This window comes from Lissotriton vulgaris, chromosome 7 (genome assembly GCF_964263255.1).
Source record: "Lissotriton vulgaris chromosome 7, aLisVul1.2, whole genome shotgun sequence".
Lineage (NCBI taxonomy): Eukaryota > Metazoa > Chordata > Amphibia > Caudata > Salamandridae > Lissotriton > Lissotriton vulgaris.
Window position 1 is genome coordinate 112,868,026 of NC_141695.1, and position 23,982 is coordinate 112,892,007.

The 23,982-nt window shown below is 45.4% G+C and overlaps 1 protein-coding gene across 3 annotated transcripts in view; it reads left to right on the forward strand.

The window, feature by feature from the left end:
* Positions 1 to 23,982, forward strand: part of LOC147700940 (natural killer cells antigen CD94-like) — a 145,631-nt gene that overhangs the window by 84,027 nt on the left and 37,622 nt on the right. For all 3 annotated transcript variants that reach the window (XM_086928547.1, XM_086928548.1, XM_086928549.1), the window contains one exon: positions 2,276 to 2,427. In XM_086928547.1, coding sequence (XP_086784673.1) covers positions 2,276 to 2,427 — 152 coding nt within the window. The remainder of the gene's footprint in view (positions 1 to 2,275; positions 2,428 to 23,982) is intronic.

Genomic DNA, 23,982 nt, shown 5'->3' on the forward strand with positions numbered 1-23,982 from the left:
TAATTAGGTTTCTGTATGACTCCCAGATGGTCCTATTGTAGGAGGAACAGGGTACTTCCCCACACTTAAGCCCTTTGTTTCAGGTCTGGGAGCTCCTTCACATCTCATCAAGGTGCTATTCAGCTCCTGGTGACAATTGGAAACTCTTGCAAATAGGATTCTAGATAGTTAGGTAGGTATAAGCTGACTTTTAAAAAGTATCTTTCACAATAATAGCAACTTTACCAATGAGCTGTACTCAAGTGGTCACTCAAAATTGATTCTGGGTTCAGCTCCTCTCTCACTGGGATTGGTGCTAGGATGGCTGGGAAAAAAGAGGGGGCAGGCCCAGGTGTGAGCTACGACAGCCAGTGACAGGGCAGCCCTCTTTGAAAATAATTAGGTTTCTTTATGACTCCCAGATGGTCCTATTGTAGGAGGAACAGGGTATTTCCCCACACTTAAGCCCTTTGTTTCAGGTCTGGGAGCTGCTTCACATCTCATCAAGGTGCTATTCAGCTCCTGGTGACAATTGGAAACTCTTGCAAATAGGATTCTAGATAGTTAGGTAGGTATAAGCTGACTTTTAAAAAGTATCTTTCACAAAAATGGCAACTTTACCAATGAACTGTACTCAAGTGGACAAGTGGAGGCGACATTATTTAGTTTTAACATTATCTCCCAATTCCACCCTATGGAACAGCTAGTTCTGATACAGGGAAAATATCTTTGAGGGATTTCTCACTGTATGGACATGTTTTACATCAAACCTTTTCATGTCCTAGTTTTCAATTCCATGAACCTTGCCTTATTGGGCATTAAAGATTGTTTAGGAGTGAGTTCATATTATTTAAAAAGAGGATTTAGGCCTGTCAGCAGGGGCTGTATTGATTGACAGGTTGAATCTTCAGTGTAAACCTGTGCAGCTAGGTTATTGGTGTCAGGCCTGCAGGCATGTTTTGCATTGTCACTCTTGTGGTGGCACCATGCCTGCTGCAGTCCATTAGGGACATTTAACTTACAGCCCCCTGGTACAATTTGTAACATATACTAAGGACCTATAGGGTAAATTAAATATGCCAATTAGGAATATACCCATTTTTCTTTACATGTTTTAGGGATCAGATCACAAGCACTGGGCATTGGTCAGCAGTGTCCAAGTGTGCAGAGTCCAAAAATCAGCAATGAAAACCAACAACAAATTGAGGCCTTTTCTCTTAGGCAGAATAACACTAAACTAGGATTGCTTGTGTATAGAGGTAAATATTTTTTAAAAGATACTTGCAAAGTTTATTTTTTATTTTATTCTGGTATTATATATAGTGCTCCACACTCCTTATTGTGCAGGGAGACACATTTTGAAGACACAGGTCTCAGGGTGTTTCCTCTTGGATGCCATCTAGTTTTTTTCATGTGTTGCACTTCAGTCCATGTGATCCTTTATCTCATTTCTTGTGGGTTCACTGGGGTTTATGTAGTGTTCAGAAAATTGTACTTGCAGGTCTCAAATGTAAATTCTATGACCCTTCCATGTGCATTCTCATGAGGCATTGTGTCGGTTGTTGATAATGGGAGAATTATTTGAAAACTTACAATGATTGGGTTGAGATTTAGAGTGGCAACGTGAGAGATGATGCCAGGGAAAAGCACCTATTTTCAGCAGTGGCCAGAAGGGATCGGGGAGGACAGGTCGAACCGGGGGGCAGGGAGGGATGTAAAAAGTTAAAGAAAAAAAGTACCTCCTCGCCGCTCTCCTGCTTTCTCCCATATCGTCTCAGTCTCTCCAGGGCCAGAACAAGAAGCAGCCAGGCTCCCCCCAAGCCAATTACAACACTGTAATGCAATGTTGTGTTGGTCTGAGTGCCTTGGATCAGCGCTCAGCCAGGGGATAGCTGCCTGGGCATGTTCTCCATGCAGGCTGTAATGCAACCTTCATGTGGAACATGCAAAGTCCTCATGTCTGTTTGACAGGGCTGAGAGGGCCAGCAAACAGTAATTGCACACTTGGAGTGGGCAAACCCCTACTCCCCTGCTCTGAGAGCTGAAGAGCCTCGCCCTTTCCTCAAAGCTGCGCCGCAGGAACAAATACAATTATAGTAACCTCAAGTTATCATTTTATTTGTTCTTTCTTTCACTGCTTTGCAGCAGTGGGGTCTTAGCGGAGGAGCATCCACTTCCTATTTTGCAATTGTCTCATGTGTGTTGCTCTCTCCATTAGTTCACCATCTCTGCCTGACACTTAAAACAAAGTTGTGGTCTTGAGACAAGTATTAATGCTGTTGTTTCCTCCCATTAGAATCCATGTGTGTGATTTGTCCTTATAAATGGCTGAGTTTCAGACAGAAGTGTTACTTCATCTCTGAGCAGTTGGAATCTTGGAACTTCGGTAACCTGTACTGCCAATCCCGCCACGCTAAACTTCTAATAATTGACGACAAGAATGAAAAGGTTAAGTATTGAAGGTGAACACTGTTCATCTGATTTTGAGTTTACAGAAAATTAAGGTTTGTGATGAGAATATTGTAAGTTCTCTTCCCCATGTGATCTCTTTTTAATCCTTTTAGTATCTAAATAAGCTGTCTGTGAGAGCCGAAAGGGTTGCATGACAATGGACCAAATTTGCATATCACACCAATAATAATTGAAGTACTTGACTGGCTTCAGATCCTCTCTGCCATCATTAAAAGTGTTCTGGTGAATGGCGTGATAGTTATCATACCCAGATTAAATGGCTCCAAGAAGTACAAAGTTTTTCAGATGCAATTGCAATCTTCTGTGGCATTGAAAACACCCATGTGGAACTTCGGTAAAACGCAGTTATACATCCCCTGAAGAAGGGCTTCTCGCCCAAAATGCATTGGGCATAGATGAACGTTTATTCCTCAAGAATCTTTATTATGGAGAAATAAAAAATGAACATGAACAAATATAAAACATTAGAAAATGCAACAAAGCAAGATTGAAGCAAAATAAAAATATTTAAAATTGACTGATAGACAATTGTCTACCTTGTATACCGTTTCACCGAGTGCACAAGGGAAACGCACCTCTGCGTCAGAGGCTAGCATTTACTGGTAGAACTAATACTTACTGGAGAAGCATGAGGCAATAAGACGAAAATATAGAGCGTGAGTTGTGAAGTAGTCAAAGGAGAGGTAGAAAAAAGGGAGATGGATAGAGAGACGTGAAGCTGTTTAAAGGAGGTTAGGTGAAGGGTACATGAAAGAGAAGTAGACTGAGAAAAGGAGAGAGAGTAAAAGTAATGAGGGCAGACAAGTAGAAAGAGATGATTGAGGAAGAGACCAAGAGGGGCAAAAAAAAAGTCAGTGAGTGGTGAATTAATGAAAGGCAGACAGAGAGTCTCAGAGGCACCCAAAAAGAAGGAGAGAGGTAAAGTTCAAGAAAGAGACAAAGGGTAAATACAACAAACGACAACATTCCCAAGGTGTCCCTGTGGGCTTTGGGGGTCCTGGGCAATTGCCACTTTGACCATGACTGAAAACAATCTCTTTATCCCCAAGCAATAGGATTGGAGCTACATTTCCTAGTTAGAGAGCATAATTGGCTCGTTGAACAGATGTGAGTCTCTGAGCCCTGCAAGCCAGAATGCTCTGGCTTGCAGTGTTTCTTTCTGCTGGCTTGAAATAAGTGAGGGTGGGTTGGCAGTTCACTAGCTTCTTAGGAGGGTGCTCAAATCACATTTATGATGCAACTCTGGGGAAGTCTCTGAATTCATAGGTTCCTCCCAAGAGGAGACAAGTTCTAAGGAGAATGACATATGTTGAGCAAGAAGGTAATAGGCATGTCTTGAGCTGCTGGCAAATTATTTCTAGAAGTGCTATAATACCGATGAACCATTCTTAAGGAAGTGACTTAGAAAAAAGGCACCTGGAGAGAACATATAGTGGGTAAAGATGTAAGTTGCTACAATGGTCAACAGCTTTGTAGGAGTATCAGGCAGCAGGGCAGGCTCCTAACCTCTTGTTCCACGTGGGTGTTGTCCCTAGAACTGGTTTGGTCAATCATAAGTCTGTAATATATGTCTTGGAAGGGAAGTCATAGGTAATCCATACCCTGTGTTACTATCTACTGTGACCTATTGCCTCCTCTGCATGACAGTTTTAATTGCCACTCGCCAGCGGTGGTGCACATGTTTATGTTGAATGAATAGGTTCTTCACCTCTGTGTCATAGAAAGAATAGTATTCTGTTAAAATGATATACAATGTGAAAAACATTTAAAATATATAAACCATATATCCTAGTAAATACTGAGAAAAAAAGTCAAGGAAGCTTGCAAGCCTCTTCAATATCTGCTTAATGCACATTATGAATTTGCAAAGAATTATCAAGAAAAATGGTCTTGAACACCATGCGGATTTTCTAGGAAATATATATGCTCTATCTAGTCTGAGAGTATAGCAAACAGTATAACACCATGTCTGAAATAACACCTGATGGTAGTATTTCCAATGTGTTGAGATTTGTTGAAAATCAATTGCTAATAAACTGGCAAATATGTTAATATTCATGGAAATTTCTTTCCAGCAATCCAATAAAAGTACCTAAAAATATGTTTTGAAATTAAAGGGGATTTTGGAGTGAAAATAGAAGTAATCTTAGATGAAACCTAGTGCAAAAAATCTTGAACAAACTGACAAGAAAAACACAGATTTCTTAACTCAGCAATTTAAGTGTTGCACAACCAACATGCATTTGAAATTGCAGAATTGATTTTATTTAACAAATATGGTGATAATAAAAGTCTACTATATATAGAAAATGGGTTTTATCAATGTTAGCAGGATTGGAGAATTTCATAGCTTTCAGTCAAATATTATTCCTTAAATATATTGCCAAATTATATTTAAATCACTGTCCCACCTCAATTCAAGCTCCTGTTTTTGTCTATGCCTATCTGTGTTTGTAAAAATGTTTTTAAGAGATAAAAACACTCAGTTTTATTTTAATTACAGTAAGTAAATTATTGTCAGTTTTGTAGTGGGATGTCATCATAAGCATTCTAAATAATAATACGTTTGCGAAATGTTTTTTTCAAATGAAGTTGGAAAATTAAAAATAGTTTGGCTTGAGTAAATTGAATTATATTATTCATGAAGAACAATTGCTAAATCCAAATTAAGCATTTATGTCTTCACTATTGCCAATAAACTGATTTATTATTACTTTTAATGAATTTATTGTGCACACTATTCAAATGTGAAAAATGTGTTTTTTATTGAGTGGGTGGATACTCGAGTTGTAAAATTCTACCTGTATTTTAAGGCCAAATATTGACATGCATGTTGGTCTTAGCTGAAACAAAATAAATTATTTAAAAGAAATAGGCTATATAAAGCTTTTTTTATAAATCTATACATAATAGGGAAACATTTTGGAGTTCTGTAACTCAACACAGAGATTGCTTTAGCATAAATGCTCAATGGTAATCAAGAAAAACTGGAAAATCTACAAAACCATCTTATCTGCCTTTGTGTAACCTGATCAATGACATATGTGAGCTTTTTCTGCTCCAAAGTAAGGAGACTAAGGTCGAATTTATTTTTTTGAAGAAATAGGAATAAATTAAGGAAGTAATATTTACCAGAAGTGCAGCTAAAGCATGTAGAATAGTCGGAAAAATCATCATTTTAACAGACTCTAGATGGCCCCATGAGTGAATAAATAGAGGATTCCAGCAGATAGGAAGTGAGGTTGTGTTATTTATTTAGTTTAACTTAATCTTTTATTGACTTTGTAAACCTTAAACCCAACTATTTAATCTTTCTAGCATTCAAGGTAAATGAATAATACTAAAACAATGTTTGAAGGAATATTTATTAAGAGGCAAATTAAGCAGATCTGTCAGAACTGAATTTATACCTGGGAACTGAAGAAAACATATGGACTTCAGTTAAAACAGTAGGTAAGGAGATCTGGGGATTCAATATGACACAGAGTATATGCGCTGCATAAACTGGCATCTTAATATCCTTTTCATTATGTTGGAATTCATAAATATTTGAATGTTGCCTTAGCTTAAATAAAAAGTTCCAAATGCCACATCAAAAACAGAGTTAAAGGACATCGTAGTCACCTCTGCTGAGTGTAAATTGAGCAGAAGAAAACCAATAACCAAAATATAATCATGTGATAGAAAGTATAAAAAGGAAATTGAAGATATGACTTTGGCACCAAAACCAACCCATTTGTCAATTTGATAAATGAAAAGGCAAGTAACTTAGTTGAATGCTTTTTTTGCATCAAAAGCGATTTTTGGGCAATTATTTTGTATTTGTATAATTTACTGAGAATATTAAAGAACAACCTAGTACTATCATAAATACTTTAACCCTTGACAAAAGAAGGATTGTTCCTTTCCAAATTATATTGACAGATACAGTTCTAGATAAATAGCTAAGATTTGTGAAAACATTTTATGACCAATGTTAACTAAATAAATACGTCTATAGGTTTTACAGTATTTCATGTTTTACCATATTTAGGGATTAGGCATTCTAAAAACCAAGGAAAAAATCTTTTGGAGAATGGCTTGAGCACTGATGGACTAGGAAGTGGTGCCGTAGAGCTCCCTGGACCTCACTGGATAAGGACCCATCTGGGAAGAAATCTGACCCAAAGATCCCCTGAAATATGAAGGGATAACCATGGGTAAACTACCGTGTGGCACTTCGGCCCCTAAGGTGTGAGTCTTTCAAAGCATCAGCAGTGGCGAGCAACTGAAAGGGTGTGGCTGATGTCCAGAGGCCCCTAAATAGTGATGTGAGCACAGCATTAACTAGCTGGGCCGGAGACCATTGAGGCTCTCGGTAGCAGTAACTAGGGATCTTGAATTCCAGATTCCCTCAGCATAACTGTGGCCCTAGAACATTGGCCTGATGCGGCTGAAGGCCGGAATATTCTGCCGTGGCCTCCCATACTGTAGAACCCACGTGGCAGCTGGTGATGGAGGAGACATGAGGAGGAAGTCTTGAGGCTCCGATATGGCTGTGCTGACATAGCACAGGGAGACCAGGAGCTTGGAGGCCACCGCAATGGCATTGCATGCAAGTGGAGGCCCACAAGCACAGTGAATGGGCCTGATATTTTGACCTTTGAGGGTGTTGGGGCTGGGGTACAGTGCCTACCAGCTTTTCTCAGGTCATTGGGGGCTTTCGTGGGCAGCACCTCTGGGGGTATTAGGGTATTTATGGCACTGTGGACAGTCCTTTGTCATGCTTGAGTTGAGTGCTCTGGGCCCCCCTTCTCTTGTGGCTTCGGGTGATTCAACTACTCCCTCAGACTTAGAAGGGTGGACCAGCAGGAGGCCTGTCCTGATAGTGAGATCTGCTCTGGTGACTCCTGGCATAATAGAAATACTGGAACTTCAGCATTGGAGATCACTTTTCTGATACTAAAGGGCTTGTTTTCTTCTATGTGGGTGCCAGCATCGTAGATCACTAAGGACTAAGGCGGCACCAGGGGTTCCTTGTACACCCTGCAGGCCAGCAGTGCAACTTGTATTGCTGGCTGTAGTGAACGGTTGTCATCTACCGGGCATGAGAATGACGTGTGGGTGCCCACTCCATGGTTTAGAATGTAAACACTCTTGCCCTCTCTTGTTGGAGCCATGGCCCACACCATGAGATGGAAGGGGGCAGTGGGTAGCTCTCGCCTGCCTCCCATTCTCCCACAGCGATATGGATGAAGGCTTTTTTAATCCTCACGGGGACTCTCCTACCACCTTGGTTTCCATTCTGGTAGGCCATTACACACACTAGGGAGGCTCTGGAGCAAAAGATGGACACTTTGGTGGGAAACCTGGGCACCTTAAGGGACGGCCAGCACAAGCTGGCAGGATATTTAACGAAAACAGGAGCACACTGCTGTAGGCATGCAGCCTGCAATGGGGGCCTTACTTCACAAATGGTGGAGCTGATAGTGAAGGCACATGTCCTGGAATACAGAGCAAAGGATGCAGAGGAAAGAGCATGCTGGAATAATATCTGTATTGTTGATCTCCTGGAGCAGATGGAGAGGCAGGACAAGGGTTCTTTTGTTGAAAATTGGATTGCGTCAGAAATATTTTCAGTGGACCTCTCTCCCTTCTTTTTTTTGGACAGGGCGCATAGGGTGCAGTGCACCCCCACCTCCCTGGGTGCCCCACCGTAGATGGTGGTAGCACGCATGATACATTTCTGTAGTGGGATTGCATCCTCTGCATGGCTCAGGAGAAGGGTGACCTCCTTATTGAAAAACCATGGAGTAATGGTGTTACCAGAGTTCACACTGGTGGTTCAGAGACAATGCTCCTCTTTTCTGGAGGCCCAGGTGAGACTCAAACTGCTGTGCCATGCTCTTCCTGGCTAAATTGAAAGTCCTTACTAACGATGGAGCAAAGTTCTTTATAACATAATGTCTATGTGTAAAGCTCACATTCACTGATGGGTTTCTTGGGGCTGAATAACTTACTGTTATCTAACTCAATGGTGCACATTTAATCCACCTCAGAAGGATGAAAGGCTTACTGGACCCGCCAGGATTTGAACCTGTGACCATGAGGTCGAACACAGGCCCCTACAGTGAACGCATTCGTCGACTAAACCACCAGACCTGGCCTTTATGAATCCAAAGGAGGGATGGGCATAGATCGAGGTACAGGTGAGGAACATCAATGAGCCTTGCGCGGCTGGGTGTTCTCCGAGGAGGGCCAGAACCATAAATCTGCCTCACCTAATTGTCCCACACAGAAACAGGCTTTGAAAGATCAAATGAGTTCAGTGGCAACAGTGGCAAATCTTGTGGGGGTCTAGCATGAATGTCAGATCTACGGATGGGGTGAGGCATTAAATGTGTCGGTCTTGGACACCCTCTCTGAGTCTACTATGCACCCTACCTCAAATGCTGAGATGCCTCAAATCACACCTACCATGACAGATGATCTCGGATGATGATGCCTTGCTGACTGTGGACATTTCGCATTTGGTAACTGCATGTACTTGCTTGATAGCTGGGCAGCTTGTCTGTTTTCTCTTGGATCTTTGGGTTGTATTCTATGAAGCCAGGGTGGTATTCTGAGGTCTGAGTGCTCTCTTTCCTCAGAGGGATCCGTCACCCCACAACTGTTCACTGAGTGACACATCCTTTGGCTTTGGAGTTTGAATGGTGGGTCTTTTGTCTTTCTGGCTGGGGGGAGTTAATGCTTGTGTCTGAGAAGTCTTCTGTGTGTGTGATGGGGCGGTGATTGTGACGGGGCCCTTCCATGGAGGGAGCAGCCCATGATTACCTATTTCCAATGGCTTGTATGCTGAATGATTGTAAATGCGCTCCTAGAATGCTTGAGGCCTTAATAGCAAGTCAAAGCGCTATATGGTCAGGTATGTCTAAAAGGTTGGGGTATAAGTTGCTTTCCCGCAGAGGACACGTCTCACCACTTTGGAGGCTATGGCACTACAGACACACTAGTGAGGGCATTTGATTTATACCACCTATTCAGCTTTCATCAGGGGGTTCTCATATGGATAAGACCTGGGGCACAGTTTCAGGTGTTAACTGAAAGGGTGGAAGAAGAGGGGCACTATGCAGTGGTGAGGGGCCATTTAAATCTGGTCAATCTTTATGTCCCCAATTCAGATCAGCCTTGATTCTTGTTGGATGAGCTCTTTATCTTTTGGCACCCTATATGACTGCCTCCATTACTGTCCATTACTGCAACTCTGTGGCCAATCCCATCCATCATTATGTGACTGAGGATCACCAAAGAATTGGCCCGCTGGATACAGCACTGGGGTCTGGTTGACACCTGGCGCATGCAGCATCCTACTGATCATGACTACTCCTTTCTTTTGCACCTACTTGACCTGCGTGCGCACCTGGACACATTTCTTTACTCGCCAGCAGTGCATGTGCAGATTGGGCACCCAGAATGTCTTGCCAGAACATTGTCTGATCATAACCAGATGCTTATTTGCCTGATCTGGACACCTGCTTGCACTTGTATCCCTAACTACCGCAATTGGTGTGAAAACTTGAAGAAACAGGAGTTCTGTAAGTGTATAGGGGAGAAAATTAGAACATCTTTTACTGAGTATTTAAGGACGGCTACGTCAGCCCTCATCGACTGGGCAACTTTCAAGATGGTCATTCAGGGGCACTGCATTGCTCCAAAGGGGGGTTAGGCAGTCGTTGAAGGAGGAGACGCATATGCAAGAAGTTACGTTTCATGCCCTGGAAAACCAACGACACACTGATACCTCCGTTCATCATTCCCTGTTTTAGAAAAAGAGGAATTGGTAGCACTTGTGGAGAAGCTCTCCTGTTTTGACTACGGGGAGTACATGATTAAGTCCTATATGGAGTGGTACAAAGCAGGGGCATTGCTTCCTTGGCTGGTGAATCCCACTAGTCTGGTCTTGCAAATCCTGAAAATGGTTGCTTGTGACAGAACCTAGGATTATGATCCGGCTGATAATAACAGACTATTCCACACATGATCTCTGACTCTATTATTGGACCCATTGCCAATGCCAATTCTGCATTCAGTGGCTGATGATGCTGAGGAACTGGGGCAGATGTTTCCTCAGCAGAGATTATCACTGCAATCATAGCCATGGCCTTGAACAAAGTACCTGGGTTGGACAGGATGCTCGTGGAGTTTATGCCAGCTATGGGGCTCAACTGGTTATTATGTACTATAAGGTCCTGATCCTAGTGTTGGTTATGTGGTTGCTGCCCTATATGCCTCAAAAAACACAGTTGATGGACAGAATCAGTTGATGCAAATCAGCTCTGACCCTGTGCCTCATGGGAAAGCGCAAAACACCGATGGATTTAGGCCCAGATCCTTGTACTGGGTTGAATGTATGACATTGTTCTATATTCTGTCCATCAACTGTGTTTTTTGCAATTTTCAACCCGAGTGTGCTGGGTATACTCAGACGTGAGTCCCAGGCTCTCCACACCACTGGAGTCAAGCTATCCAGGCTGATGAAGGCTGAGAGCCAGAAACCGGTCCTTGGATGCTTGATTCCGGTCTGGGAAAGACATGGCTTGGTAGTTCGGACTGGACTGTTCCCATGAGGCACAGGGTCAGAGCTGATTTGCATATAGCCAGTATCTAACCCAGGGTGGTGTGGAGTGCAAAAAAACTATGGATTTAGGCCCAGATCCTTGTACTGGGTTGAATGTATGACATTGTTCTACATTTTGTCCATCAACTGTGTTTTTTGCAATTTTCACCCCTAGTGTGCTGGGTATACTCAGACGTGAGTCCCAGGCTCTCCACACCACTGGAGTCAAGCTATCCAGGCTGATGAAGGCTGATAGCTAGAAACCGGTCCTTGGATGCTTGACTCCGGTCTGGGAAAGACATGGCTTGGTAGTTCGGACTGGACTGTTCCCATGAGACACAGGGTCAGAGCTGATTTGTATATAGCCAGTGTCTAACCCAGGGTGGTGTGGAGTGCAAAAAAACGATGGATTTAGGCCCAGATCCTTGTACTGGGTTGAATGTATGACATTGTTCTACATTCTGTCCATCAACTGTGTTTTTTGCAATTTTCACCCCGAGTGTGCTGGGTATACTCAGACGTGAGTCCCAGGCTCTCCACACCACTGGAGTCAAGCTATCCAGGCTGATGAAGGCTGATAGCCAGAAACCAGTCCTTGGATGCTTGATTCCGGTCTGGGAAAGACATGGCTTGGTAGTTCGGACTAGACTGTTCCCATGAGGCACAGGGTCAGAGCTGATTTTCATATAGCCAGTGTCTAACCCAGGGTGGTGTGGAGTGCAAAAAAACGATGGATTTAGGCCCAGATTCATGTACTGGGTTGAATGTATGACATTGTTCTGCATTCTGTCCATCAACTGTGTTTTTTGCAATTTTCACCCCGAGTGTGCTGGGTATACTCAGACGTGAGTCCCAGGCTCTCCACACCACTGGAGTCAAGCTATCCAGGCTGATGAAGGCTGATAGCCAGAAACCGGTCCTTGGCTGCTTGATTCCGGTCTGGGAAAGACATGGCTTGGTAGTTCGGACTGGACTGTTCCCATGAGGCACAGGGTCAGAGCTGATTTGCATATAGCCAGTGTCTAACCCAGGGTGGTGTGGAGGGCAAAAAAACGATGGATTTAGGCCCAGATCCTTGTACTGGGTTGAATGTATGACATTGTTCTACATTCTGTCCATCAACTGTGTTTTTTGCAATTTTCACACCGAGTGTGCTGGGTATACTCAGATGTGAGTCTCGGGCTCTCCACACCACTGGAGTCAAGCTATCCAGGCTGATGAAGGCTGATAGCCAGAAACTAGTCCTTGGATGCATGATTCCGGTCTGGGAAAGACATGGCTTGGTAGTTCGGACTGGACTGTTCCCATGAGGCACAGGGTCAGAGCTGATTTGCATATAGCCAGTGTCTAACCCAGGGTGGTGTGGAGTACAAAAAAATGATGGATTTAGGCCAGATCCTTGTACTGGGTTGAATGTATGACATTGTTCTACATTCTGTCCATTAACTGTGCTTTTTGCAATTTTCACCCAGAGTGTGCTGGGTATACTCAGACGTGAGTCCCAGGCTCTCCACACCACTGGAGTCAAGCTATCCAGGCTGATGAAGGCTGATAGCCAGAAACCGGTCCTTGGATGCTTGATTCCGGTCTGGGAAAGACATGGCTTGGTAGTTCGGACTGGACTGTTCCCATGAGGCACAGGGTCAGAGCTGATTTGCATATAGCCAGTGTCTAACCCAGGGTGGTGTGGAGTGCCAAAAAATGATGGATTTAGGCTCAGATCCTTGTACTGGGTTAAATGTATGACATTGTTCTACATTCTGTCCATCAACTGTGTTTTTTGCAATTTTCACCCCGAGTGTGCTGGGTATTCTCAGACGTGAGTCCCAGGCTCTCCATACCACTGGAGTCAAGCTATCCAGGCTGATGAATGCTGATAGCCAGAAACCGGTCCTTGGATGCTTGATTCCGGTCTGGGAAAGACATGGCTTGGTAGTTCGGACTGGACTGTTCCCATGAGGCACAGGGTCAGAGCTGATTTGCATATAGCCAGTGTCGAACCCAGGGTGGTATGGAGTGCAGAAAAACTATGGATTTAGGCCCAGATCCTTGTACTGGGGTGAATGTATGACATTGTTCTACATTCTGTCCATCAACTGTGTTTTTTGCAATTTTCACCCAGAGTGTGCTGGGTATGCTCAGACGTGAGTACCAGGCTTTCCACACCACTGGAGTCAAGCTATCCAGGCTGATGAAGGCTGATAGCCAGAAACCGGTCCTTGGATGCTTGATTCCGGCTCGGGAAAGACATGGCTTGGTAGTTCGGACTGGACTGTTCCAATGAGGCACAGGGTCAGAGCTGATTTGCATATAGCCAGTGTCTAACCCAGGGTTTTGTGGAGTGCAAAAAAAGATGGATTTAGGCCCAGATCCTTGTACTGGGGTGAATGTATGACATTGTTCTACATTCGGTCCATCAACTGTGTTTTTTGCAATTTTCACCCGAGTGTGCTGGGTATATCCAGACGTGAGTCCCAGGCTATCTACACCACTGGAGTCAGGCAATCCAGGCTGATGAAGGCTGATAGCCAGAAACCGGTCCTTGGATGCTTGATTCCGGTCTGGGAAAGACATGGCTTGGTAGTTCGGACTGGACTGTTCCCATGAGGCACAGGGTCAGAGCTGATTTGCATATAGCCAGTGTCTAACCCAGGGTGGTGTGGAGTACAAAAAAACGATGGATTTAGGCCCAGATCCTTGTACTGGGGTGAATGTATGACATTGTTCTACATTCTGTCCATCAACTGTGTTTTTTGCAATTTTCAACCCGAGTGTGCTGGGTATACACAGACGTGAGTCCCAGGCTCTCCACATCACTGGAGTCAAGCTATCCAGGCTGATGAAGGCTGATAGCCAGAAACCGGTCCTTGGATGCTTGATTCCGGTCTGGGAAAGACATGGCTTGGTAGTTCAGACTGGTCTGTTCCCATGAAGCACAGGGTCAGAGCTGATTTGCATATAGCCAGTGTCTAACCCAGGGTGGTGTGGAGTGCAAAAAAACAATGGATTTAGGCCCAGATCTTTGTACTGGGGTGAATGTATGACATTGTTCTACATTCTGTCCATCAACTGTGTTTTTTGCAATTTTCACCCCGAGTGTGCTGGGTATACTCAGATGTAAGTCCCAGGCTCTCCACACCACTGGAGTCAAGCTATCCAGGCTGATGAAGGCTGATAGCCAGAAACCAGTCCTTGGATGCTTGATTCCGGTCTGGGAAAGACATGGCTTGGTAGTTCGGACTGGACTGTTCCCATGAGGCACAGGGTCAGAGCTGATTTGCATATAGCCATTGTCTAACCCAGGGTGATGTGGAGTGCATAAAAACGATGGATTTAGGCCCAGATCCTTGTACTGGGTTGAATGTATGACATTGTTCTACATTCTGTCCATCAACTGTGTTTTTTGCAATTTTCACCCAGAGTGTGCTGGGTATACTCAGACGTGAGTCCCAGGCTCTCCACACCACTGGAGTCAAGCTAACCAGGCTGATGAAGGCTGATAGCCAGAAACAGGTCCTTGGATCCTTGATTCCGGTCTGGGAAAGACATGGCTTGGTAGTTCGGACTGGACTGTTCCCATGAGGCACAGGGTCAGAGCTGATTTGCATATAGCCAGTGTCTAACCCAGGGTGGTGTGGAGTGCAAAAAAACGATGGATTTAGGCCCAGATCCTTGTACTGGGTTAAATGTATGACATTGTTCTACATTCTGTCCATCAACTGTGTTTTTTGCAATTTTCACCCCGAGTGTGCTGGGTATTCTCAGACGTGAGTCCCAGGCTCTCCACACCACTGGAGTCAAGCTATCCAGGCTGATGAAGGCTGATAGCCAGAAACCGGTCTATGGATGCTTGATTCTGGTCTGGGAAAGACATGGCTTGGTAGTTCGGACTGGACTGTTCCAATGAGGCACAGGGTCAGAGCTGATTTGCATATAGCCAGTGTCTAACCCAGGGTGGTGTGGAGTGCAAACAAACAATGGATTTAGGCCCAGATCTTTGTACTGGGGTGAATGTATGACATTGTTCTACATTCTGTCCATCAACTGTGTTTTTTGCAATTTTCAACCCGAGTGTGCTGGGTATACACAGACGTGAGTCCCAGGCTCTCCACATCACTGGAGTCAAGCTATCCAGGCTGATGAAGGCTGATAGCCAGAAACCGGTCCTTGGATGCTTGATTCCGGTCTGGGAAAGACATGGCTTGGTAGTTCAGACTGGTCTGTTCCCATGAAGCACAGGGTCAGAGCTGATTTGCATATAGCCAGTGTCTAACCCAGGGTGGTGTGGAGTGCAAAAAAACAATGGATTTAGGCCCAGATCTTTGTACTGGGGTGAATGTATGACATTGTTCTACATTCTGTCCATCAACTGTGTTTTTTGCAATTTTCACCTCGAGTGTGCTGGGTATACTCTGTCGTGAGTCCCAGGCTCTCCACACCACTGGAGTCAAGCTATCCAGGCTGATGAAGGCTGATAGCCAGAAACCGGTCCTTGGATGCTTGATTCCGGTCTGGGAAAGACATGGCTTGGTAGTTCGGATTGGACTGTTCCCATGAGGCACAGGGTCAGAGCTGATTTTCATATAGCCAGTGTCTAACCCAGGGTGGTGTGGAGTGCAAAAAAACGATGGATTTAGGCCCAGATCCATGTACTGGGTTGAATGTATGACATTGTTCTACATTCTGTCCATCAACTGTGTTTTTTGCAATTTTCACCCCGAGTGTGCTGGGTATACTCAGATGTAAGTCCCAGGCTCTCCACACCACTGGAGTCAAGCTATCCAGGCTGATGAAGGCTGATAGCCAGAAACCAGTCCTTGGATGCTTGATTCCGGTCTGGGAAAGACATGGCTTGGTAGTTCGGACTGGACTGTTCCCATGAGGCACAGGGTCAGAGCTGATTTGCATATAGCCATTGTCTAACCCAGGGTGATGTGGAGTGCATAAAAACGATGGATTTAGGCCCAGATCCTTGTACTGGGTTGAATGTATGACATTGTTCTACATTCTGTCCATCAACTGTGTTTTTTGCAATTTTCACCCAGAGTGTGCTGGGTATACTCAGACGTGAGTCCCAGGCTCTCCACACCACTGGAGTCAAGCTAACCAGGCTGATGAAGGCTGATAGCCAGAAACAGGTCCTTGGATCCTTGATTCCGGTCTGGGAAAGACATGGCTTGGTAGTTCGGACTGGACTGTTCCCATGAGGCACAGGGTCAGAGCTGATTTGCATATAGCCAGTGTCTAACCCAGGGTGGTGTGGAGTGCAAAAAAACGATGGATTTAGGCCCAGATCCTTGTACTGGGTTAAATGTATGACATTGTTCTACATTCTGTCCATCAACTGTGTTTTTTGCAATTTTCACCCCGAGTGTGCTGGGTATTCTCAGACGTGAGTCCCAGGCTCTCCACACCACTGGAGTCAAGCTATCCAGGCTGATGAAGGCTGATAGCCAGAAACCGGTCTATGGATGCTTGATTCTGGTCTGGGAAAGACATGGCTTGGTAGTTCGGACTGGACTGTTCCAATGAGGCACAGGGTCAGAGCTGATTTGCATATAGCCAGTGTCTAACCCAGGGTGGTGTGGAGTGCAAAAAAACGATGGATTTAGGCCCAGATCCTTGTACTGGGTTGAATGTATGACATTGTTCTACATTCTGTCCATCAACTGTGTTTTTTGCAATTTTCACCCCAAGTGTGCTGGGTATACTCAGACGTGAGTCCCAGGCTCTCCACACCACTGGAGTCAAGCTATCCAGGCTGATGAAGGTTGATAGCCAGAAACCAGTCCTTGGATGCTTGATTCCGGTCTGGGAAAGACATGGCTTGGTAGTTGGGACTGGACTGTTCCCATGAGGCGCAGGGTCAGAGCTGATTTGCATATAGCCAGGGTCTAACCCAGGGTGGTGTGGAGTGCAAATAAGCTATGGATTTAGGCCCAGATCCTTGTACTGGGGTGAATGTATGACATTGTTCTACATTCTGTCCATCAACTGTGTTTTTTTCAATTTTCACTCCGAGTGTGCTGGGTATACTCAGACGTGAGCCCCAGGCTTTCCACACCACTGGAGTCAAGCTATCCAGGCTGATGAAGGCTGATAGCCAGAAACCGGTCCTTGGATGCTTGATTCCGGTCTGGGAAAGACATGGCTTGGTAGTTCGGACTGGACTGTTCCCATGAGGCACAGGGTCAGAGCTGATTTGCATATAGCCAGTGTCTAACCCAGGGTGGTGTGGAGTGCAAACAAAGATGGATTTAGGCCCAGATCCTTGTACTGGGGTGAATGTATGACATTGTTCTACATTCTGTCCATCAACTGTGTTTTTTGCAATTTTCACCCGAGTGTGCTGGGTATACTCAGACGTGAGTCCCAGGCTCTCTACACCACTGGAGTCAAGCTATTCAGGCTGATGAAAGCTGATAGCCAGAAACCGGTCCTTGGATGCTTGATTCCGGTCTGGGAAAGACATGGCTTGGTAGTTCGGACTGGACTGTTCCCATGAGGCACAGGGTCAGAGCTGATTCGCATATAGCCAGTGTCTAACCCAGGGTGGTGTGGAGTACAAAAAAACGATGGATTTAGGCCCAGATCCTTGTACTGGGGTGAATGTATGACATTGTTCTACATTCTGTCCATCAACTGTGTTTTTTGCAATTTTCACCCCGAGTGTGCTGGGTATACTCAGACGAGAGTCCCAGGCTCTCCACACCACTGGAGTCAAGCTATCCAGGCTGATGAAGGCTGATAGCCAGAAACCGGTCCTTGGATGCTTGATTCCGGTCTGGGAAAGACATGGCTTGGTAGTTCGGACTGGACTGTTCCCATGAAGCACAGGGTCAGAGCTGATTTGCATATGGCCAGTGTCTAACCCAGGGTGGTGTGGAGTGCAAAAAAACGATGGATTTAGGCCCATATCCTTGTACTGGGGTGAATGTATGACATTGTTCTACATTCTGTCCATCAACTGTGTTTTTTGCAATTTTCACCCCGAGTGTGCTGGGTATACTCAGACGTGAGTCCCAGGCTCTCCACACCACTGGAGTCAAGCTATCCAGGCTGATGAAGGCTGATAGCCAGAAACTGGTCCTTGGATGCTTGATTCCGGTCTGGGAAAGACATGGCTTGGTAGTTCCGACTGGACTGTTCCCATGAGGCCCAGGGTCATGAGGTTCCGTGACAATTGTAAGTGGTGTTTTCGACTCACACGAATATGGTCGAGTCTAGTATCTATGAACCGCAAATGACGAGTTTAGCAAGTGTGCGCAGTTTCGCTGTGCTAACTTAAACCGTTCGTTTGTTATGTGGGTTTGTCATCTGTACCCACGGGTTCCATCTTAGATACGGCATCCATTTTGTCTCTTGCCCTCAAGTAGCCAGCGAACGGACGCTGTCCGCTTCGCGACCCTGGGACTCCCAAGATGTTTGCGGAAGACACATGTTCTTTGAAAGTGTCTTTATGACGAGGGGGATGCTACTGTAAGGCAGATGGCGCCGCTCGAGGCTCATCTTGCCGCACGGGCTTATTGTCTCAGCCGTGCATCTCATTAGGCACGTCCCTTTGATGCCTGTATCTCGTGCTTCTCGACACTCCCCTTTTACACCCTTTCCGATCTCCCCACTGTCTCCGTCTTCCTCTGCACCTGTCTTCGTTCCTGTTTCGATCTACTTTACTGCTGATTGGAATTTGCTAATGGTGGGAAGATGGGTTTTTACAGTTGGGAACCGCCAAATGTTTCCGCACTTATGTTCCGGATCTTGTGTGTTTCAAAGTGATCTAAGCGACCCCTCTGAGAGCGACTTGTGGGAACCAGGTTGTAAACTATTGTGTATCATGTTATCCTATGGGTAGAAACTGTATAAAAGGAGCGATCCACAAATACAATTTGAAGCAGTCTCCCCGAACTACACTCGATGTACTTCTTGTGACTTCTGTGTTCCCTGCAGTAAATAAACCTTGACTCTTTGACGCCGAAGGAAGTGTCCCGTGTCTCTGTGACTTGTACGCCGGAGCAGGTTACCCACGAAGGTTTCAGGTGTTGTGCCCTGGCACCGCTGGGTCCAAAAGAACCCAGTCCTTCAGTTGGCGCCCAACGTGGGGCTGCATCAGTGGTACCGGTCCAAGCCTGACGATCGTGAGGAACTTCGTGTGAAATCTCCGAGGGAAGGTGCACCCCGCTTCATCGATCCTGTTGTCGAAATAAGTGGCCCGAAGACTTTTCCCGCGAAGATTCCCGCCTCCTAACGGCTGCGACGGACTGCTACCCTGACTGTAGACCTGTTTTGGCGCCTGGCGTAGACCTTGGTATAGCGAGACGATAGACGGGCCTTCCTGAGGACGCCATTGATCTTTGAGTTAAGTATTTGTGGGTCGCTCCCAGAGTTCTTTGTTGTAAACACTTTAGCGAGTGTTTTTGTTGTAGACACTTTAGCGGGTGTCTTTGTTGTACACGCTGTGTGAGTGTTTTTGTCGGTGACACTTTGCTAGCGTACTTTGTTGTTGTTGTATTTGTTTGACGACTGCAGCCGCCAAAGACCGAGGGTTTTGTTCTTGCTGGGACTTGGTAAATCCCGTAACCCTTGAAGTTTGTGAAACTCGGCTAGTGTGCAAGATGCCTGGTCGCAGTACTTTGTTCAGTTGCTTTAGACCTTGTGGTGCGGATTCCCTGCTGGAGGACTCGTGTCCGATACCTCCGGTTGGAACTCCTACATATGACTTATATAGTAAACATGGGCTAGGCCCGATTGCTTTTAACGATTATTGGATCAAATATACAAAGAAAGACGGCGATCTTCGTTGGCCACCTCACGGTAGCTTCGAAGCGTCGATCTTAGATAATTTAGAAATAAAGTTGTTCGAACGTAAATCTAGGCCGGCCATGTTTGATGCCTTTCGGTTCTGGCGCAAAGAAGCCCGACAGAAAGAGATCAGACAAAATAAACGTAGTCAGCGAGATACTGTTGCTACTATAGTGAAGAAAGCTGAGCAGTTTCAGCGTGATAAGGAGGATAAGGATAAGGAAGTGTTTGAGAGATTACAGCGTATGTCCATAGACAAATGCTATCCTGTTTTGTCTACGGAGTCGGATAAGAAGGAAGAGGCAGTTGAGGATTCTTTAATGTCCTATCTTATGAAGTCGCCACCTCCGTACGTACAGGGTACCGCAGCTCCTGTGGTCCCTGCCGTACCTGTCCCACCAGTTCCTCAACCTGCACCCGCTCTTCCGACTGTTCCTGCTCCTGTGCCTCTTTCTATTCCTACTGCTCCTCCGCTTCCACATACTCCTGTTCCCGCTACTGCTCACGCTACTGCTCCTGTGTTGTTAACCCCTGTTGCTGCTAACGTCTCTACTCCTTCTCTTGTTAGTCCTGTGTCTTACTCTTCTCCCTTTACTCGTAATCGTGATTCTCCCCTTGCGACAAACTTCTTTCAGTCGCTCGGACCTGTTTTTGGGTCTGCAGGTTCCGATGGTCCACAGAGACGTAGCCAGCTTCCTGGTAATAGAGAACGTGTTGCGCTATACAATATGGCGATGGGTTGGATGATAAACCCTGTTAGAAATCCACCTCGTGTTGTCCTCGAAACGTTTGATCAATTCAACATACCTACTCAGAGATATGTGTTTGATGAAATGTGCAAGTTCTTACATGATCAGATAGCGGCTGTTGCGCCTGACGAGGTGCTGACCGCCCTGTCTAATCTTCGGCTTCAGTTCGCAACTGGACTGATAGTCGACACTAATGTCCGACGTGCTATTGAACGGTTGCTATCTCTTCGTCCCGCTCCTATTCCTCATGCATTGTTCGTTGAGGACATTGAACAACGAGATGGGTCTGGCCAATATCCTATGCGAGAAGTTCCGCCAGTTTGGGTACCCGCTGATAATACTAATGCTAATGCTCCAATACCAGCACATTTCCAGAGAGTGTGGATACACCTCCCTTGGAAACGATCGGAAGTGCTTCAGGTGAAACAAACTTTGCCTGATCCTCGCAAAAATCCTGCGGGATATTACAAAGAATTATCGCAGCTCGTAGACGCTACGATAATGAATCTGGCCGATATCGACATGTTGTTTGGCAATGTCGTACCGCAACCGGTATGGGCCAAGATTCGTCACCAAGATCACGCGAATGAATTAGGTGGTGATTGGGCTGCCATTACAGCGGCAGACGCTGGACAAGTGGCTGCTACTAAACCCGATCAGTTGATTGAACTTCTTCCCCAGCGAATAATTACGTTAATGAAAACGCTTATGCCAGCTATGAGGGTAAATTGGGACAAGTTGTCAGCCTGTAAGCAGAAGAAAGATGAGAGTGTTTCAGACTTCTTTACGAGGTTCGAGGAAACATTCGTCGATCATAGTGGGCAGGATATGGGTACTGAGGGTGGACAGAGGTTGTTTGTGGATAAATTTGTATCGAACTTATTGCCCGACTTGTGCAATAAATTGAAGAATTCAGAAAGTGCGTGGGCCGTTTCTACCTCAGCTCAGATTCTGGCTACGGCACAATATTACGAAAATAGAGAAAAAGAGGAAAATGACCGTGCCGATAAAAAGACGAAAGAGCTGAAAACTAAAGTGTTGTTACAACAAGCATATCCGCCGCGTTCTAATCAGAATGCGCCTCAGCAGAATAGATCGCAGTCGCAATCGAATCGATCGCAGCCGCGTAATGATTCATCTTTTCAGAGATCTTCGTTGGGGTACAATCAATGTGCTTATTGTAGACAGGAGGGACACATTAAATTCAATTGTCCTGCTTTAAATGACCGTAGTGGTGGTAATTCGTCTAGAGGAGGTCGTGGTGGTTCACAGAACGCATCACGTGGTAGAGGTCGTGGTGCTCAGAACGACTGTTCTGATAACTCGTCAAATTCTAATAATTGTTTCGACCAACGTGGATCATCGCAAGGACGATCTGCGCAGTACAATGTAGACGATTATTACGTCGATCAGGGAACTGACGATAGTAATTACTAGGACAGCCAAAGACAAGGAGAGGGAGTGGTATCAGTTCCGGTTGATCAGAGAGGGCCTTACGTCGCAGTTGCTACATCGGGCGTCGTTGAGCCTTTTCTGTTGGACACTGGTGCAGCGAAAAGTTCTATCATGCATTCGAAACTCCCTGGCGCACCTTTGTCTGGCTTAACAAATGTATCTGTTGGATTCTCTGGCGCCCCCGTTAGCAATCCAGTTTCGCGCCCTTTGCCCCTTAAAATTGGGCCTCGTGAGCTCGAAGCTCCGTTGATTTTAACCACTGGTTGTGGTGAAAATCTTTTGGGTCTGGATTTGCTTAAACGCTTGTATGCGACTTTGTATTGTTCTCCTGCGGGTGTAAAGCTTACGTTCGGAGAGAGGGTAGTCTCTCCCATGTACTTGTCCCTCGATAAGCTTCCACCGGAATTGAGTTCTCTTCCTGCATCTTTGTGGGCGACGGGTCCAAACGATGTGGGCCTACTTGATATCTCCCCTTATGTTGTTCAGTTGAAATCGAATGTGCGATTGCCACGTATTCCCCAATATCGTATCTCCCTGGATGGTGAACGAGCTTTGTTAGCGATCATCTATGATTTGATCGAGAAAGATGTCATTGAAGAAACTCGGGGAAACGTGTGCAATAGTCCTGTACTGCCCATTCTTAAACGTACTGATCCTACCAAACCGCCTGTTTATCGTTTTGTTATTGATTTACGGGAGGTGAATAAAATTGTGGTTCCTCAATTCCCTGTTGTGCCTGACATTACGGCGCTACTGACTCTGATTCCAGCTACGGCTTCATGGTTTTCGGTGATTGATTTGAAAAATGCGTTTTTCAGCATCCCGATTGCCGAAGAGAGCAGGGACCTTTTCGGTTTCTCTCTTGGTGGACGTAGCTTCCGGTTCAAACGCGCTCCTCAGGGCTACTGTGAAAGTCCATCGATTTACAGTCAAGCTTTGAAGGGTCAACTAGATGCGTTTAGGTTGCCGGTTGGTGCGGCTTTAATCCAATACGTCGACGACTTATTGGTGGCTGCTGATACTCAGGACATTTGCAAAATTGCTACAGTGTCGTTGCTGCAACATCTCTGTGAGTTAAATCACAAGGTGTCACCTTCTAAACTCCAATATTGTTGTCAAGAAGTAACCTATCTAGGTCACTTATTGTCAAAGGAGGGAAGGAGATTGACCCCAGAGAGAATTGCAGCGATTGCGCGCATGGCTGTGCCACAAACCCAAAGAGATGTGCGTGCCTTTCTAGGTATCACATCGTACTGCAGGCAGTGGATTCCTAATTTTTCATTGCTAGCGAAACCATTGGTGGCTCTTACGTGCAAGGATGTTTCGACTCCTTTACCATGGACGGAAGAATGTCAGAAACGTTTTTCTGAATTACGTGATTCATTGTGTTCGGCCCCTGTGTTAGGTACCCCTGATTACAGCAAGCCGTTCACGTTATATGTTCACGAGAGGGAAGGTTGTGCTTTAAGCGTCTTAACGCAACCTTTTGGTGGTAAGCAACGTCCATGTGCATATTTTTCCTCGACCTTAGACCCGGTAGCTAGAGCATTGCCGAGTTGTTTGAGAGCAACTGCGGCAGCTGCGGTCTCCATCCGACAATCATCAGGATTGGTCATGGATAATATGCTTACGGTGATGGTTCCGCATGCAGTCGATACTCTTTTGAACCGTACGAAAACTCAGCACTTGACGAGTGCGAGGTTATCTGGGTACGAATTGACGCTCTTGGCAAGCCACATTCAGATAAAACGTTGTAATGTCCTAAATCCGGCAACTTTGTTACCAATTAGTGCAGAGTCAGATGTAGTAGCAGAACATGACTGCTACTTGCGTACAGAGGAGGAAACAAAAGGTCGTGTGGACCTTAAAAACACCCCATTGGAAGACCCGGATGGCATCCTGTATGTGGATGGGTCATGTTTTAAATTGCCG